The 20,992-nt window shown below is 35.1% G+C and overlaps 1 protein-coding gene across 8 annotated transcripts in view; it reads left to right on the plus strand.

Annotated features, from left to right (window-relative positions):
• PTGER3 (prostaglandin E receptor 3) overlaps positions 1 to 20,992 on the plus strand; it is a 179,114-nt gene that overhangs the window by 22,188 nt on the left and 135,934 nt on the right. For all 8 annotated transcript variants that reach the window (XM_019448890.2, XM_053894019.1, XM_019448894.2 and 5 more), the window contains exon 2: positions 10,511 to 10,690. In XM_019448890.2, coding sequence (XP_019304435.2) covers positions 10,511 to 10,690 — 180 coding nt within the window. The remainder of the gene's footprint in view (positions 1 to 10,510; positions 10,691 to 20,992) is intronic.

Consider the following 20,992-nt stretch of genomic DNA (forward strand, 5'->3'; position numbering starts at 1 on the left):
TTATAAATTTGATAGTAAATATCCTTCTTAAAGACCGTGTTGTTATGCACGTCTTATTGTGGGTTTTGTCTTGAGCTGTATTTCTGGAAAAAAAATGTTATTAAATACATAAGAATTCTTTCTTTCTTATTGATTCAACATGTTTTACTTTAAATATTTGCTTCTCCTATTGATTCTCCAGCGCAGCTTTCCAGTTTCTTCCAGGTTACTACTGTAGCTGTGAACATTCTACTTAAAATCATGAGTGATGAGAAGATGTATGTACCTAAAGTCCTTTAGCACCTAAATTGAAGCTGTTATTCTGAGTAATTATAATAGCAGAAACACAACAACAACAACAACAACAACAACAACAAAAACAAGACCAAAGTCTTGAATAGGGATAGATATTGGTGGATTTGTACATTAGATAAAAACTCTAAAATCCTGTACCCCCATATGGGTAGGGGGTACTCGTCCTACCATTCATTCATTGGTTAATTCAAAATTATTTATGAATATACACTGTAATGTATTCTGTGTTAGCTGCTTCCTCAGGTAAACCTAAAAGGACAGAAATAATCCCTGCTCTTGTAATAATGTTAATGTATTAAGAGAGACTGATAATTAAAAACAAGCAACAATACGAAATGTTTAGTGGTGATAAAGCAAGTAGAGAATTTGGGGAGTCCATATTAAAACTTTTCTCCTGGGCTTTTGTCAAGGGAGACACCAAATAAATTGACATTTCAAGCCTACACAAAAAAATAAATTGGGACTGGGCAAGTAAAGATGGGAATGGCAGTTGAAGGACCTGGGGGTCCATATTGTAAAAGTACAGAAGCAAGAGGGACTGGCCCTTTTAAAGAACTCAAAGAGGTTCAAGATGATTGGAATATAAATGTGAGGGTACAGAGTGGTGATGTGAGCTCAACAGGGGCTGAGTGGTGATGGGCCTTGCACGTTCATTTAAAGACTTCAGACTTTGCTATTGCAGAACTTTTCAAAGGGAAATAGCAGTAACATTCCCGTTTTAGGAGTATCCTGTGTAAGCAGGATGGAGGGACTCGGAATGGAAGCTAACAAATCCTGTAATAGACTTTTATGGTAGTTCAGACAGGAGATGGTGGTGGTCTGGGTTTAGGGTCAATAGGAATGAAGATGAAAGAAGTGAAAGATTAAACAAATATTAGGAAGTTAATGGGAGACTTTGTGATTGGATGTAAGGAATATGGATAATGAGGTGGAATGGAGGGAGAAGCAGATAGGAATGAATCGAGATGAATCACGGATAACTCTTAGGTTTCTGTTTTAGGGAATTGGGTTCACTGAAATAAGGAAGATTGGTGGAGAAGCAGCTTTGAAGAAGATAATAATATTACTTTTGAGCCTGTTGAGTTTGAAGTAAGACGTCTAGGCAGAGCTGTGCTACAGGCAGATAAATTAATCGGTCTGGAGCTCAGAGAAGAGGTATAGCTTGTAGCGCATAGATGGATTCTGAAGTCATCGGGGTAGAAGAGGTCACCCACTGAGTTTATGCACAGCAAGAAGAGGAGGCAGCCTCCCATTATTTAAGATAAGACCCAAAAATGCTAACATTTTCAGGATGGGTAGGGAAACGGGAGCCATAAAAGAGACTGCAAAGGATCACCCAGAGAGGTAGCAGGAAAATAAGTAAGAAAATCAAATCAACTCAAATGGCAACTTGAATATTTGGGCATATTTGGGAAATGCCAACCAGTACATTTGGGCACCTGAATCTTAGAGAAGAGAGTGTTTCAAGAAAGACTTGTAAGTGTCTGGTGGATTTTGAAGCCTTGGTGGTAGCCTTGGGAACAGTGCTTCTTGAGTATTTGTGGGCACTAAGGCCAGGCTATTATAGGTTTAAGAATAAACGTAAGGAAGATAGACACTCTTTTGAGAAGTTCAACTGTAACTTCATCAGTATGTGCAGGGATGAGAATTCTGCAGAAGGTTTTATTTTCTCAAGGTAGGAAAAATTTAGATATGTTAATATGATACTGGGAAAAAGCCAAAAGTTAAAGGTAAAGAAGAAGGAGATAATTGAAAAAGTAAGGTCTTTGACATTCATGATGGATAAGATCCGGGGCACAGATAGAACGTTAGTCTTAGGTAGGAGATGGAACACCTCTTCTCTTTGAACAAGAGGAAAGGAGGAATGGTTAGCAAAAGATGCTGAACTTGATGGCAAGAAGGTGAAAGGCCCCCAAAGAGCTGTTTCCTCTGTGAGGTGAAGGACAGTGGAAGATGTGTGAATGATTCTGTATCACAGAATTATTCTCATTCACTGTGGAGAATGAGAGAGAGAGAGAGAGAGAGAGAGAGGTGACTAGGGAGTGAAATAAGTTTGGGGACCATGAATTCAGAGAGACCCCAATATGTCCATATTCACCCAGTGTCCATCCCACATACAAGATGTGTCTCTGTGGATACCCTGTGAGATGAAGTGCTCTCACAGCATGGATCGAGAAGACAGTGTCATTTTGACATGAAATAAAGTTAAATGAGAATTTATCATATCAGGTTAGAACCACAGTCAGCCTGCATTGCATACAGGCTGTGTGGCACAAGGAGGGATATGTTTACATGTACTGCCCATGAATCACAGAAGCCAGTAATTGACCACTAAACATCACATTCTCTCTAATAAGCCGTAATGAATTTGATGATTAAGTTAAATGTTTTGATCAATTATAGAGTGTCACACTGTTTACCTATTGGTTGTTAAATTATGCACATATCGACTACCTAAGAATTCAAACTGAAATGACCATGTGGTGGTTCCAGGATGGATTATGACACTAACATCTTATCAATAAATTATTTAATATGTTATTATTTATACAGAAGCTACCAACTACTCTAAATTCAATGCTTTTCTTTTGCGAGTGTGCAAATAACACATTTATTGCAGAGACTTTGGAAAACAAAGAAAAAAATAGAGAAGAAAATATAAATCTCCGTAATTCCCACCTGGAGATATTTTTGTTTTACTTTTATTTTTAGTTAAACATTTATTCATTTTTGAGAGACAGAGCCTAAGTGAGGGAGGGGCAGAGAGAGAGGGAGACACAGAATCTGAAGCAGAATCCAGGCTCTGAGCTGTCAGAGCCCGACATGGGGCTCGAACTCATGGACCATAAGCTCATGACCTGAGCCAAAGTTGGACGCTTAACTGACTGAGCCACCCAGGCACCCCACCACTTGGAGATGTTTTGAAAATTCGATTATACTATGTAATAAACATTTGTTTTTACTTTTAACATCCTGAATATTTCCTCATTATTACATTTTTTTCAAAAACAGCATTTTAAATGGCAGCATTGAAATACATATGTATTATGCATATCTCATATATAGTATGCAAATCAGTGGATATCACAGACTTTAAACTGTGCCTTACTGTTGGCCTTTTAAGTTTTCCTAATTTTCTTATGAGGTAAATATCCCTGCACACAAAATTTAGTCCACGTCTCTGATTCCTTCTTTAATCAGTTGACTGCTGTTTAAAAAATTTTAGTAGGGTTGACACACAATGTTGCATTAGTTCCAGATGTACACCATAGTGATTAGACAAGTTTATATGTTATGCTGTGCTCACTACAAGTATAGATACTATCACCATACACCACTATAATTGTCATTAATACTGTGGTTCTCTGAGTGGGTAATAGGACTCAGCAATTCTGGGTTTAAATGCAACACTGTATTTTGGCAGAAAAAAGGAAACTGTTTTAGATCTAAATATTTGCAAGGATGAATGTTTTTAAAACCTTGACAAAGACATTTTCTAGACTTTTCTCTTGACAACTGAGATGTAAAGGTTTGAAATGTAATGAAGGTAGCTCTTCTGACATGTGTATCACAAAGTTAATTTATCATCCATAATCTAAGGAATACATACTTTTAGTGCAGAGTTTACTTTTCCCTTTTCAGCCAGAATTTGAATACTTAGTTACCGACATGTTTTTTACTGTTCTAATAGAAAGGTATTTATCTAGACATAACATATGCAATGGGCTATACTGACCCAAATCACACAGAATTTACAATTCATGCAACTTGACAGGAAATGGTAATTCTTAGGTACCAAATAAAGTGGTGACAGAATGCAGGCTTCTTTAAGATTTGGAGGTCTCCCCCACCCTCTATCCCTTATTGCCCCATGCCTGTGTTTGGCCTCTGAACCCTAAGACACCACCATCACGTGTTTCATGCCAAAAAAAAAAAAAAAAAAAAAAAGATTTGGAGGTCTTCCTGTGCAGTGATTTGTTAATGGTTCTGCATTACCAAACACCTTTGAAGTTCAAATTTTTTTCTTCCAAAAAAAAAAAAACAAAAAAACAAAAAAAACAAAACCACTCAGGTAGAAATGTAAGGAAAGCAGACATACAGATAATGCATTCATTTCCTAGTATTCCTCAAGCATCCACTCTTCTTCTATCCCTGATCGTCAGAGGATTCTCTTCTGGAAGCATATGCAATAGTGCAATAGCGTGGGGCTTGGGAAGAGGTATTCATTATAAATCAAAGACCTTAATTATTCTCATCTCATTTTAATTTTTGCAACTGCACTACTAGATGGAGAAGATCTTCAGCAAGCATATATTAATCATGTTTTAGAGAAGGGAGAACTTAAGACCCAAAGTTAGTTAACTGGTCCCCAACCTAGACACAGAGCTGAGTCAGATTCATGGCGGGTCTCTAACTCCTGGTCAGTGTTTGACAAAGTCAGTTACTTCTAAAAAAATCTTCCCCTAAAGCTTTATGAATCTGGTTCCTTGTACTATCCAGTTGTCCATTTTCTAACTTTGTAATTTTCCTCTCTCCGCTGTTTTCCAAAAGACACATTTGGGGTTTTCCTGAAGAGTAATTTTATCTTTTGTTTACATATTTTACCTTTTGGCTTCTTTTCTTCTTCACATTAACTCCTTATTCATGTTCCAGCTCTGCCGCAGAACTGCTAAGAAAAAACTTAACCATGGAGGTATATGGAAGATGCCTTCCAGGCCAGCCCTTTGGTTTCCTAGTGAGTTTATTAAAGCATAGAGAGTAAATGGCTTGCCTAAAATCACACATGGTGTCCAGGCCAGCAGTAGAATTTATTTCTTCTGATTCTTCATTTGTCATTATTTTGAAGAATTTTATAAAATTACATAATAGTAAAGATGCAATAACATGACTTCTAGTAACTTTTTAAACATTTATGAGCTCTTTGTTTTCAGTTTTCAGATTAGATAAGGTAGGAGAAACTTCTGAAACAGTAGAGTCTAGAATGCTGAGGTGATTTGGCAACTGGAGAACAGAGTTGTAACCAGACTGGAAAGTCTGCAATTATTTCTTAAGTCTCTAGTGAAGCTTCTTCCCATGATAATCCTTCAAATTATGTAATTAAGTGATTTAAAGGGCCCAGACAGGTTTCACTGTATTATAACGTAGTACATTTATTAAACGATAGAGGGAATTTCCAGTAGAGCAGGTTATCCTCCATAGCCTAACAACAGAGGATTATGGAAAACAAAACATCATAGATAAAAATTGGCTGTGAGGAAAGTTCTCTCACACAATTTTATTCCCTCCCCTACAAGTTAATTTTTCTGGGTTTACTCATTTATCATCTTCAATAGATATTTATGACCTATAACCCAAGGCATTTTTGAATCAAGCAGTGAAGTACCAAAGATTTTTAAACATGTAGTTATAAATCCTGCTTCAATAAAACAAAATCCAAATGCAGCATATTAAAAACCGTCTCCTTGGTTAGTGCTTTACACATTGAAAAGGTCATTATCACTGGGAAAGAGACTTTTTTTGTTTAGATGGAGCAAAGCAGTTGCCCTTGACCCTAGGCAGGGATGGAGAAATTAGGGGATGCTGATATAGTTGGGTTTCTGGTTATTGCGGGCACAAAAAGAGCGCTCTATTCCTGCTGATAAACGGGGAGATGCAAGAAGCCTGGGAGAGTCACGTGGAGCCTGGGGAAGATGCTGGCAGAAAAGCTGCTCTCAGGGCCCCCAGAATTAGTCTTAACCACTCCCTTGACCAGATCATTACAAGAGGCTGTTCAGACAGAGCAATCTTGCAGATTATCCATGCATTTGCCAAAAAAAGTAGACTCTGTGCTAAGCACCCTGGTTTTTATTTGTCCCTTTTTCCTTGTAAGGAATTGAATTGGACTGATAGGAAAAATGAATTGTACTAGAAATCTACATATTCATGCCAAAGGTTTTCTTCCAAAGTCTGAATGTCTGAAAAATATTTGCAAAAATTGTAATCACTGTTTAGCTCCTGAAATACAGGGAAATCAACAGATGGATGCTAATTTGCATTTGTGTTCAAAATAAGATGGATTTGGGAGTCCTACTTCCATCCCTGCTGCCATTTGGAAATGACAGTATCATGCTTTCTGTCCCTAATTGTAGTTATTGTCATATTGCACATCTCATGATTTCTGGGAAAAGCTGGAGTGTCTCTCCCCATGCGCCAGCTATTGCTTACAGAGCTTGGTTTCATAATTTCATAATCACTGAATTGTCCGTAGTAAATTAAGGGAAATTACAGGGGACTAACCAATATAAGGCATATGAAACCTATAATAGTCTAATAATAATTTATATTTTTAAGCCCCATAAAAACTTAAAATAATCAAGGAGGGCTGTGTAAAATGACTGAAATCCCACTTTAATGAGTAATTTTGTAAATTTTCCTGATTATAAGAAGTTGGACAATTTCTATTTTATATTAAAATATATTTTATTTTATATTTGAAAAAATGAAAATGTAATTGAAATGAGTTTTTAGATCATTCTAGATCAGGCCCAGAGAACTTCCTGAAAGATGGTAGGTGGTCAAATATATTTAATTATTGGATGAGGTGAGGGGTTAAAAGAGCTAGATGTAACCTTTCCAGTAGTTTATAAAGGGAGAAAAAAGAAATAATAGATGTATGTTTTTCTTAAAAGCAACCTAATTGAAAATAAAATTTTATCCCTTTTAATCAAACACATTGAAATCTGATAGAATAACAAGAATTCATTTTTACATGTTACAGTCTTAGAAATTGAGGTAATTTAAATAAGAGTTAGGATGAAGTTTACTTTTACTTTATGTTAAAAAAAAGTTTCCTAATAAAAGTGAACAAAGTAAACAAGCTTGCTGAGATGTTTTATCTATCAGAGACAGTAAATCATTTTCAAGCAACTTCCTCCCCATCCCTTCTCCACCTCTTTTGAGAGCTCACTCTGTGGGTGTATTAGTTTTCTACTGCAGTACTCTAACAAATTAATATAAACTTAGGGGCTTAAAACAAGACCGACTTCTCTTACAATTCTGTATGTTAGAACCCTGACATGAGTCTTACTGGGTTACTCTCAAGGTGTCCATTGGGCTCCATTCCTTTCTAGAAGCTCTTAAGGAGCTCGGAGAATTATGTCCTTACCTTTTTCAGTTTCTAGAAGCCATCCCCATTCCTTAACTCACCTCATGGCTCCCTTCCTCTATGTTCAAAACTGGCAATGTTGTATCTCACTGACAATTCTCTGTACACACATCTCCCTCTCCCCACAGCTGGATAAAATTCTCAGATTTTAAGGACCGTGTGATTACACTGAACACACCCAGGTAATCCCGGAGAATCTCCCCATCTCAAGACCCTTATCATGAATCACATCTGCAAAGTCCTTTTGTCATGTGTGAAAACATATTTGCAGGTTCTAGGAACTGGGACATAGATATCTTTGGGGGACATCTGTGTATGCAGTGAGAGGTAGTGTTCAGTTCACAAGACTATGAGCCAGCATCAGAAGACACTGACATAGATTTACTTATTTAAAAAAAAAATTGGTGTATAATAATTCGTGCTTATTAATGAAGGCAGTTATCATCAACTTCCTTTAAAAGAATTTCATAAATTGTTTGAAATGCTTTTATGTACATACAACTTTTAAAATAATTTAATAATTATTTAATGGTAAATTATTGCTTAATAGTAATAATTCCATTGCCTTCCACAAGTCTATGTATTTCACAGAATTTAATTATAATAACAATATAGCTTTATATACATAATCTACTTTATATTCTGTTTTCACCTAATTCTTACATATACTAGTATACAAATAATATTTTATTAAACTTTACTCCTGATGTTAGAAATTTATGTGTTTAGTTTCTTACTAATATAGATAATGCTTCGCTAAATATTGACTTATTTATACAGCTGTTTTTGCTTTTATTGTATAAATCCCTTGGAAACAAATCCTTTGAAAGAAATTACAGAGTAAGAATATATGACTATCTGTGGGTTGTCTACCCATTCCCCTGTTCTTATTTGCTTATATCACCATAATTTGCTCAGGTATTAGGTGGTAATGTGGTCAAGGACCATGATGTAAGCCCCAGGGGATGAATTTGTCCTAAACAAAACCTGGAAGTTTCTGTCTCTTTTGCCAGTGATTGGTTTAAGAATCTGTGGGTCAAATTTGTCCACTTAGACCAAGTTGAAGTTTTTATAGCAGGTGCGGGTTTGATCGGAGCTAGAATTTAGTTAAGATGATGAATCTGTCATGTGCTGACATTTGTATGCACCATCTGGGTGTTTATTGTTACCATAGTTCAGATGACAGAAGGAGCTGAAGTAGGATGAGATTGGAACAAGAGCAAAAGGCACTGAAGAGGATGAGACAAAGGAAAGATTTGAAGAAAACTGACATGACTGTATAAGGGAGCAGGTGCCATTGCTGGGATTGTGGGTTTGTGGTCCAGAGTGTTTTAGATGTTCAGAGATGTTGACCTCAATTTGAGATATATGACCTAAGGACAGACATCCAAATAAGTGTGGGCTTCACAAGAAACCTTGGGTCCAATAGAATGGACTGTGAGCAACAAATGAAAGCCTCATATATAATTTTAAATTTTCTAGTAGTGACATTTTTAAAAAGTAAAAAAAAAGTAATGTTGATTTTAATAATACATTTTATTTGACACAATATATCAAAGTGTTATCATTTCATTATAAAATCATTACATATTCCAACATCTCAGTTTGTCCTGGCCGCATTTCAAGTGCTTAAGAGTCGTGCAGCACAATTAGAAAGATGAATTCAGGAGCCAGTTATAAAGTCAGCACCTTTCTTTGTCTGCTAATGTGAACCTGTGTTTGGGTTGTTTCTGTGTTTTGTTTGTTCGTTTGTTTGTTTGTTTGTTTTTTGCTGTTGTGAATAACACTGTAATGAACAGTCCTATGCACAACTCCCGGGGCAGGAATTCAGGATGGTATATCCCTAGGAGTAGGATTGCTTGCAGGTAGCAGAGGAAATAGTGCTTGTTTCTTCAGGAAACAAGATTCTTCAAATCTTTCGTTTGTCTCATCCTCTTCAGTGCCTTTATTTTCCACAGTGGGTGTTCCAGTTCACTTTTCCAGATAATGGTGTGTAAAAGCGTCCTCATTTCTCCACATCCATACTAACATTTGGGAAAGTCTCATTTTTTCATTTTTGTCAAACTAGTGGGTGTAAAATGGTTCTTATTTTCTCATAATTTGCACTTTTCTGATTATTAATGAGCTTGAATATCTTTTCAGAGGTATATGAACCTTCATTCTTTTCTCTTCTATGGAAATCACAAATATCTATTCATTCATATATAAATATATTTATATGATATATGTCATATAATATTATATTCATATATATGTCATAATACCTATTTATTCACAAATATTTATTGAGCACTGTTTATTAAGTATTGGTTTAGGTACTGGCAATATATTAGTGGGGAAAACAATAGTCCCAAATCCTGCCTTCCGGAAGTTTACATTCCAGTGTGTGTATATGGTGAGAAGGGAGAGATAAAAAAAACAAAGCCCTATAGGTCAAGTGGTATTAGGAAACCTCGTTGAAGTCTGGCTCAGCCATTTTACATCATTAAACCTTGGCAGCAACTGTAAAAAGGAAACTGTAATGCTATCTCTCTTAATTTTTTATTAAATGCATATAAAGAACTTGATGGAGTCCTGGCAAATTGTATGGATTCAGAAAATGCTAAGAATAAGTATTATTTCCTCCTTTCTTGCTTCTACTTTTTTTTTTTTTTCTGTAATTTGCTTCAGTTAGGACTACTGAAGTTTAAGAGTAAATTTGTTTTGGTTTGTTGAAGTGTTGGCTTTCGTTAGGGTGTCAACCCATTGGTACTTTCTGCATCAAGACAGATGACTTTGGCTAATTTTGAGATGTGTTTTTGAGATTTCAAGCTTCTTAAATACCAAGGATCGAGATCCTGAGAACATGTACTTTTTAAAATGCTGCATTAGGTCAAATGCCAAAAATGAGGGGAAATCTGTAGGAATGTCTTGTATTCATTCAGGGCTGTGTCCCGTGAATACAAATTTTTCCTGAATTAATCATTTCAGTCCAACAACCAATTTGCTGTAAGCTATGTGCAAAGTATTGTGCAGAGGAGATACATGTGACTTTGTTAATCTTTGGAACAATTATTTGTCCCTCTTTCTTAGATAATGATGTTGAAAATGATCTTCAATCAGACATCTGTTGAGCACTGCAAGACACACACTGAAAAGCTGAAAGAATGCAACTTCTTCTTAATAGCTGTTCGCCTGGCTTCACTGAACCAGATCTTGGATCCCTGGGTTTATCTGCTGCTAAGAAAGATCCTTCTTCGAAAGTTTTGCCAGGTAGCAAATGCTGTCTCCAGCTGCTCTAATGATGGACAGAAAGGGCAGCCTATCTCATTATCCAATGAAATAATACAGACAGGAGCATGAAAGAGAACACGTAATCAACTTGCATGTTCACAGCTTTTGGCAACAAATAGCCCTAAACCTTACTGTGAATTTAGGCATCTCTGGCATGCCACCATTTATGCATTGAAGGAGAATTTTGATATAAGGCTAAATGGTCTCAGAAGCATAGATAATCCCCCTGTGTGCCAAAAGTATTGAAATACAAACAAAGGAAAATATATTAGTGACAGTCTAATGTTTTTGGGTCTCTGCCATTTGTAGCTGAATATGTGATTATTTATGAGATGAACACATTTTTTATAAATGATCTTGGTCTGTGGTGGGGATGGGATAGGAAAAGTTAATATTCCAGTATACTGAGTACTTGGGGGATTGAATGCATAGATCGTCAAAGATAGGCAAAGATTTGCTTTTGTTCAAAGACCTTGGTCTTCTGTATTCTCTTTCTTTCTCTCCATGTCACTCTTTTCCCCGTATATTTTTTAAAAAGTTGCATTAGGATAAAAACATATAATGTATACAATATTTGGTGGTACTGATGTAAATATTGCTCAATCTATAAATTATCTGCTGAACGTATAAAGTTTAAGTTTTGGTTGTATTGGTAATTAGGTTTACTCATTATCTAAATGACAGCCAATTCCATTTATTTCAAATATGGTGGGATTTGTGACTATCCAAATACTAAATGTTCTTCTTTTTTAATACATTTTTAATTCCTACAAGCCTGGATAAGATTCATGAATCTGATCTTGAGAGTCAATGTAGTAGTTTTTCAAAATGCTATTTAAGAACTGATTGGAGAACTAAATATAGGTACTGTGCTTAATTATCTTCCTTGATTTTTCCACCAAAAGTATTCTCTAGTCTTTTGGAATATCTAAATACTAACTCTGATTCTAAGACCAATAAATATTTTGAAGGTTCCATAAATAATTTGGCCTATTTATAGAATAAGAAAATTAATAAGGTTGACCCCTCACAGCACTTTCTCTGTTCCTCTTTACCTAAATATTTATTATTAATATATTTTTCTTATAGTCTACATGTGTACAAACCTTGATGGCTAAGGTTGATATATTTTTGGCACAAGTAGATCATTACGTTAAGTTTTGAGAGTTGCACTTAAAAAAAAGAATCTCCCCAACAAACACAATAATCTTTTAATTTGGACCCGCACAAAATGCTCTTTGTTTTCTTTGGAGCATTCATTTTGCAAACTCATTAACATTTTCTCATGAAGATCTTAATTTACAGCTTACCTTATTGTATTCCTAGTTAAAAAAGATTAAAATTTATTTTATACTTCTTTATAGTACTACTTTTTCCCCTGTGTTTAGTAGGCATTTGAGAAGAATTGATTTCAACAGGTACAATATATGCATTAGGTTAATATGTAAACCATCCCAGGTCAATCAGGAATAATCAATTTAAAGCAAAGTGTTAAGCTGAGTGAGAAACAAGATCTGCTGAGAGTGCCTATGTAATTCATGGCAGTTGTACTGCCTATGTTTTAGAAAAAATGATGATAAATAACCTAATACTAAAGCCCCATTGTAAAATCTCTCTATGGTATAGAATTGGGTTTCCCACAGGTCACCTCATGAAGAATTAGACAAAACTACCTCCTCTTTCAAGAAAAAAAAAGTGCACTTAAATGACCTTATAGTAAAGAAGCTTTACCTCTTGAATGGTCCTCTGGTCCTGGGTTATAATCAGATACACACACACACACACACACACACGCACACACACACAGAATGAATTTAACTGGTATGAGTGTCATTGGGTTATTCCTTCCAGCACCTAGTCCAACACTTGAAACATAGAAAGCGTTCAGAATGTATTCAGTGAATGAATGAATAAATGTCTGCCAAAACTCAGTGCATATCGGTGAGGCACCTGCCATATGATTGAAGTGCTTCATGCCATTACAGTCCATAAAACTGATAAAGTGAATAATCTCTGCCTATTTAATTACAGAAATATGAATTTATCTTCAAATGTGTAGTATCATATTGCTGTACAACAAAGTGCTTTATTTGTGTTAATAATTTAGGAGACCGATACTTCCAAATGGTAATGGAGATTACTGTCAAAGAAATATCACTTTTCTTCAAAGCACAGAAATACATAAAGACAAAACAGCCTCAAACTTATCCTTAATGACAAAATAAATATCTTCCCAGCGACACATGGTAGGAGTGGACAAATGGCAGCTTTTGAACAAGGTTGAAAAGGAAGTAGAGAAGAAAAAATTACATAAGTGGTGTGTTTTTGTTATCTAGGCAACCATTTGTTCATCCAGAGAAAACCAGATAAGAAATGTAAGTCCCAAATGATTTCAGCCTTTGGATGGTAGTTGAGATTAGATTTCAGAGATGTGTGCAAAGGCCCTAGATGTGGTTAGGAAGCAGGCATCTAAAGTCACTGTAGAAAAACCTCTGTTTCCAAATTTAAGTTTATTGACCTTTAAATTCATTCTCAAATACTTAATTGATCTATATATATATATCTGAGCAGGAAAAGAAAATGTGTGCATAAATTGTGACAATTCCTAACTTGACAATATTGGTTAAAAATAATAGAGGTCTAGGAAACCACATGGGAAGAAGTGACTGAGTGCAATGTAGAAATATATGTAAAATCGTCTATTGTAGATTTTATAAAGCAGTGCTGATTTTCTAAGCGATGAGTTTATACAGTATTCTGTGTTGTAGAAGAAAATGATGGAATGCTATCCGGTAAGAACATTTTACTTTTCAGGTAAAATTAGTGTGGTGGATATCTTAAAACTATTTAAATGGAGGAAACAAAATGTGTTAATATTTATGAAATTTACGTAATGCTGTATCTCAAGATATTCTAAGTAACTGTGTTTAATTGTGACAGATTTAAATGGCTATGAATCAAAAAGTGAACATATATTTCTACTTAACACTTCTTTATTGCATAAAAGATCTCTTGACCACGTTATAGAATAGAATTGACTAAGCTCATGTAAAAGTTAGCTGAAAGAGACCCCGGGGCCATGCTGATGTTGAGTAATGGACTGACTAGAAACTCTGACAAATCACTAGTTTTAAAAGGTGGTCAATCTGTGGCAATATTCTAATAATAGATTTTCAAGTGAATTAGACCTTTTATTTATTGATACTTTTTATATTTTTGTTGTTTTTGACTCCTAATTTGTGATTAACTTTCAATCTCCCCATGTCAACAATCACTTAATAGTTCTTTGGTATTGGGAGTAAACCAGAGACATAAAGTAGAAACATTTTGATCTTTGAAACTGTAGGCATATATATTGTCTGTTTATTTTTTAATCCTTTAACCTTGAAAGCTTTTCTTGAGATAAACAGGATACCAGAAGATGAGTGACACAGAAAGACTACAGAGTAATTATTCATACGAACAGATAAAAGTTTAATGTGGAAAAACTAAAATTTCTACAATTTACCCATGTGAAACGTTCAGATGATCAATCATGCCAAATATGCAGTGATGCTGTTTCTTGCTGGTTTTGTGCTTGCATATTTCTCAAAGTCTGCTAAAATTGAGGTTTAAATAAAAGTGCAGAATTGTTCAATGAATGAGATTATATCATTTTAAAAAATGAAGACTCTTTAATACTGTGGCTACGTCCAGAGGACTGTTTTCTGAGTTGCAATAAAATTCTCATAAGAGGTGGTACATAGCTGTGATGTTTCCTAACATAGGTTTTGATAGAGCCAATTTACAAACTTTGAGAATCAGCCTGAAGCTCACATGCACATTTGTTAAAAACTGTATCAGCTCAGTATTCTATTCTAACGAACAGGCAGTGATTACTGAAGCATGAAACAAAGAATTGGGGGAAATTGTAAAATTAAAACTCCATTATATTGGCATTTACATGGATACTAATTTCATGAGAAAGTTCATATTCAGCTGAATTACTCCTACCCAAAAAGTTTCAGTTTCGATGTTACAAGGAATTCGTATCTACAGTGATCAAGTAAAACCTTTCACATGTCCTCCCTGAATGCCTCTTTTGGATTGAGTCCACCTTGAATAAAACTGAAGAAAGTAAAAAGAATAGTGCAGGGTGGCCTTACTCTCAAAGTGAAAAAAGAGAAAACTGAGACTATTCCTATCTCTGAAAGACTTGAACCAAGTCTAGAATCAAAGAATTTTTGTCTCACAAGGAGATCAACAATTCATTTTAAAGTCAGATGGAAAGATATCTTCACTCCACACTACTTAACACGTCCTTTCTCACTGTCCCTGTTCTCTACTCTTTTAAGGAATGAAAGAAAACAGCATTTTTACTTTATATATTCTCTATTTTATAATTCCTTAAACAAAGATTCTATTTAAAGGTTTATAATTCATACAAGGTGAATTGTAAACCATTACATTATGATACCATAAGCTGAGTATATTTTGATTCTCTAGAAAAACAATTCAATCAGATACAAACCATATTCATTTATATGTCTCTCATTTTCTTCATTGAGAATGAAAATTATTTGATTTTCATAAGTTTTAAATCAATGAGTTGCATATTCTCAACAACCCAAATATTTACTGGATTACATATTTTTTCATTAAGAATGAGACTGTCACCCTAAGCCTTGCCTCCAGTTTATTCATTTTCTCAGCAGAAGGAATGTAACAGATATTTACTGTTGGTAAAACTGGGATTGTTTTTAAGAGGACAGAGAACAGGTGTGTACTTTTAGTATGCTTCTGCCCTAATACATGAAATGGATCTGAGTCTCTTTTTTACTAAGTCTGTTTTGATGGAAAAATGTTATTATGGGAGTAAAGGTAGGAAGGAAAGAGATCATCATGAGAAACAAAATCAGATTTTTCAAGCTTTTTGAACATTTGGGAGATGATTCTACCTCTAAAGTTATTTTCATAAGTGCAGCTCTTAAATTCCTTTGTCAATTGCTTTAGAAACAAAGTATGTTGGCCTTTTAAATTAAAGTGAATCAGATATCTAGACAAAAGGCAGCCAATCACCAAACTTTAATAGTTATTTAAAAATAGTTTCTCGATATGTTTTCAGTTTGTGTAGAAATAAAAGCTGCAATGTTAGGCAGAGAAAAATGCACATGACTTATACTCCAGTGTTCTTTTGACTACTGAAAAGGTACTTATGTGGAGTAGGGAAGGATGGAGGTGGGTAGAGAACGTAAGGAAAGACATGGAGGAAACATACATTTCCAACTTGTTAAAATCCTTCATTCTTTTAGTCCATTCCTCAGAATCAACGAAAGGAAGGGACTGGATTTATCTTCATACAGTTGAGTGTCAGTGAGACAAAGCAAAGATGGCCAGTGTTCTTTTCTGTAAGAGCAGGTGTTCAGTTCACTTAAGTCATCACTGACAGCTAAATTCTCTTCCTTTCATGTATATATATATATATATATATATATATATATATACATACATATATATGAAATATATTTATACATATTTATTCATATAAATATATGAAATATTTTATTTTCTCCCTCTTTTACCAAATGTTCATGTACAGATAAAGTTGAACATTTCTTTACACAAACAAATTAAAAATAGGCACTGATTATCTTCATCTGTTTACAATAAATGAGTGTAAGTACTACTTATGTGGTATATTTAAGTAAGAACTGAAATCATTGGCACTTTTAATCATAATGGGAAGCTCAGTATAGAAAGCATATGTTTCTCCATCTGTCCTACTCAGCATCCTATCCCTACACACTTGCTTAAGTGGGAACATATACTTTTGTCATCTCTGTGTAAAGTTTTTTTGGAGATACCTAAGTATAGTTAAACATATCTTCCAGTATATTTTAAAGGCTGGTATTCAGTATTGTGGAGAGTAAAAGAGACTATGAAAACTACATCAAAGTTTTGATGGCATTCAAGTCATAGTTAGTCTGTGTATTTAATAAATGTATGTTTTTTATGTTGTGTTTGTCAATGAAAAATAAAGTTGAATGTTCTGAAATGTTCCTGTCTTTTTTTCCTGATGCCAACTCATGTCAGGAATATTTTATTTATAATTGTGTTAAGTGTTTTTCTGAACTCCTATTTGATGTGCTTTGTCAAATAAAAGCACAATGTAATATGCAACAGCATTATGCTAACTGGATGATTATACCATTTTGTTTTATATTCCATAATCACGTACAGTACAGAGTATCATTGATTTACTGTAGATCTGAGGTGCTCTTTTCCCACTTTCAACATGATATCCATTCATGTTATAATCCCAGATTTTTTGTCTTTAATACAAAAGCATATTTATAAATTATTCTCAATTTATTTCATCCCCTTTTTGTGTGTATTCTAGGGTAATCTACACATAGCCAACCAAAGAATTGTCTTTGTAGTCAGACCCTTTGATAGATTTGTACCTGGGTATTGGTGTCAGCTGATTATTGGTAGAAACAAATGTTGGGCTGCCCCTGTGCTATGTGCTAATTCAGGTCAACCACCTCATCCTTCTTGAGTGAAGGGAGATGTTCTGTGGAATATAGGCTGTTAAGCCAAACTCATAAAAGTAGCGCATCAGATTTGCCTTCCTTCCTCTTAGGAAAGGTATTTAGGGAGAGCTCTGTCCATGATTTCTCCCAGGGGGTCCCAGGCTTCCAACCAGGTCTTATGGTCTCTATAGTCTTTACTCTGTTACCTTCTGTTAATCAAGAAATTAACCACCAGAAATTAAACCATCACAATGTAGAACCTCATGCCATAAAATGAGTCATTGCCCAGTCAGACATGGGGTCAGACATCCTTAGATATCCTTGGAGGTTGTTGTGTTCACCATAACAGTTTTGAATAAACCCAGTTTGGAGGTTGGGTACTCAGAATCCAAGCCAGTCCTCTGGGCTTACTCCTTCCTTCAACACATGTTTGTTGTTGTACCAGTTATGTGCCAAGAATTCTGGTAGGTGTTAAGACACAAGGATTTTTTTTTCTGAAAAAATCAGCTATCAATGAGTTTATAATATAGTAGAGAAATAGGAAATAATTTGATCAGAGCTGCTATTAGAGTACGCATAAGAGGGAGGTGATGCTAAAATAGGAAATCATTTCCTGTAGGAGATGACATTTAACCTGTGTTTTGGAGAAAGGAGTTGATGTTAGTTGGGAAGGGGAGGGCATTTTGCCCCAAACTGCAATTTCCAAAGCATTCAAACTAACTAAATTCTAGTGGCCCTGTGAGTAGTATAGGTCTAAATAGAGCATAAGTCTGTAACTTCCTCTCAGAATGGGCAAAAGTGGCATGAGCTTATGACAGGATTTCTCCACCTCAGCCTCTCAGCACATTGGACCAAATAATTCTTTGTTTTGGGGGCTGTCCTGTGCATTGCAGGGTGTTTAGCAGTATCCCTGCCCTCTACCCACTAGATACTAGTAATACTTTTCAGCTGTGACAATCAGAAATCAGACATTGCCAAATACACTAATTGCTCCCAGATGAGAACCTCTGCTTTAGGGCAAGGGCCATGACCATTGAGACACATGGCTATGGATCTGAGGGTTTGCAGGACAAGGCCATCTGTGGGATCTTGGATCTGAAAGGCATCGTTCGGGCATTTCCCAAAGTGGCAGGCACTAGAATGCCAGTTTGTGTCTGACTGCACAAAAATGTGGTGCTACCACTACAACAATGCCTGGATCACCATGGGCCCTGATCCACTTCCATAATCGCATAAACCTATTCACAAATAAGGAGGTACAATTTCTTAGAAAGTATCATCTTTCTATTGATGCCTCCAATCCTTATTTTGCTCTTGATAAGAGGCCCTGGGGTTGTATGTCTCTCAAAGGGCTATCTAAAGAGAATGAGCCCATTTCTCCCAAGACCTTTAAAGTCTGTGATAATTCCTCTTAAGTTCACACTTCCAGACACTTGCCTTGGTAAGAAAGAACTAATTTACCAAACTCTGTCTTTTATGGGATTTTTGCATATTTGGTCTGTGTACAGAGCCGTAGCAGCTTTATTTAATCTGAGAATGATTTTTATCAAAAAGCAGTCCAACTCTGGGCAAATGTCTCTTTGTTGGCCTGTGTTTTTTCTGAGTTCATGCCAGTCTGTAGTACCCCAATCATAGAGCTATTACCACACATTTTGAAGACAAAGTTCAGGTCATACTCTCTATGACTAACACTTAACCCTTTGGTTTGTATGGAATGGGAGGTTGAAAATCTTAAAGTCCAAATCTGAGCAAAAAAAAAAAAAAAAAATTAGAACAAGAGTACTCATTAGTCTACTGGAAATTTCTGAGGCCAAGTAAAGGATGTCTGTGGATAATCAGTGTTTATGTCTAATATTCTTACACAATATTGGAAAGAAGGCTTTGAATATAATATATAAGATTTTTTCAATTTTATTTCGAAAAGAACATTGGAGGAACATAATTCTGAAACCATTACCACCGATTAGAGCCTTTAAAAATAAGATTTAAGTAGAATATAGCTTATAGAACACTGGCTTTTAACCACTTTGGGATCAGAGGCCCCTCTGATAATAAGATGAAAGGAATGGATCCCCTCCTCACAAAAAGCACAGAGAATTTTTACATTGTGTCAGAGACTGTACAGCCCTCCTGAATTCTGTCTGTGGACATCTTGGAAATTTATGGACACAGGTTAGGAATTCTCACTGTGAGAGAGTCTTTATGATTCAAGGAACCTCATGACTTTCCATGTTTGGTTAGAAAGCTAAAATCTAAAACTGGAGCTAAGTCAATAGAATTACTTCCCTGTGAATGCCAAAATTGCCTGACATCTCATTATATGCCCGTAATAGTGAAACAACATAATCAGGGATAGAATTACTAAAAGAGGAGCTGCAATCATTTTAAAATATTGCCATCACATGGGTAAAAGAAAATAACCCAATCCTGACCGGAAGAGGGGCAGCATAGACTACTCACCAAAACCAGGTTGAAAGTAAAAGGATTATTATTATTTTAATTACAAGTAATTCATTCAGTGATGCATTTGTCTTACAACAAAGATCTTGCTTCTGTTTTCCTTTGTGCTGACCCAGCAAGAAAGATTTAAAATGAAGCTATTTAAAAGTCAATAAAAGGATTTACTCCACCTGAAAAGTACAATATGCTATACACAAATGAGCTAAATGGTTAGAATATACCTTTCTGTTATTTTCTATTATGTAACTTTATGTTATTATGTTACATGTGTGTGTGGATGCATACATATTTACACTTCTGCATGTACTACACCTTTGCCTTGCAACTTAGAACCAAAGCAGCAAGGATGACCTTAATGATTGAATCTTTTCAGTGAAAATGCAAGGCATACACTCACAGATCTTGTTACAAATGTAAAATTAATGATGCTTTAAGCCAACACTTTAAGCTATTAGTAAAATGCTCTATTGATGTTTATAGCTTGTATTTCTCTACAGGGAAAAGTCTGGAGCAACTAATGACATTTATCTTTGCATTTTTCTAGCCTTATTGAGGAAGATGGAAATGAGATCTTAAAACACTAAAGTATTTGTCTGTTGGAAGCCACTCTTTCATACCAAACCAGCCTCCATTCTGGATGTGTGTACATGAATTGGATAGCAGTATGAGGTGTATAAAATTGCAAGTGGATTTTCATGAATCAGTGGTTTGGAATCTTCTCCCTTAGAAGATCCTTTGAAAGCCATTTTTAGAGGAAAAGCTATTTATATTTTCAACAATCCTTGACTATTGAAACATTTTTTTTTTTTTTTTTTGCCTAGAATTTTCAAGAATTGTTGTGACAAAATCAATTTTTAGTTCAAAATTTTGGAGAAGTAATATTGATTCATTGACAAGCTCTGAAGAGGAATCACTGCCTTAAAGGTTGTGTAGCCCTAATTAGATACGCATGGCCTTATCCTTATCCCAGATTTTGTCTTCACCATGGTAATTTTGAATATTCCTGTTACTCTCCCTTCAGCAGGATTTTCATTGAAAACTGAAATAACTAATTTGCTAATTTTATTAATATTTACCACTGCTAAGATATTAGATATGTAATTTGAAATATTTTAAAGTATATTTTAAACAAAATCATTTCACCAAAATGCTCTACAAAAAATTTTAAGTCATAATGAAAAAGAAAAATTTCCAACATTAAGAAAGGAGTCAGGACACTTAAGCCTAATTATCTGATTTGCTATTCACTGGTTATTTGCCCTTGACAATTCAGTAAACGTCTCTGAATTGAATTTTCTCATCAGCACAA

This window comes from Panthera pardus, unplaced genomic scaffold, assembly GCF_024362965.1.
Source record: "Panthera pardus isolate Hobbes unplaced genomic scaffold, ASM2436296v1 HiC_scaffold_11, whole genome shotgun sequence".
NCBI classification, from domain to species: domain Eukaryota; kingdom Metazoa; phylum Chordata; class Mammalia; order Carnivora; family Felidae; genus Panthera; species Panthera pardus.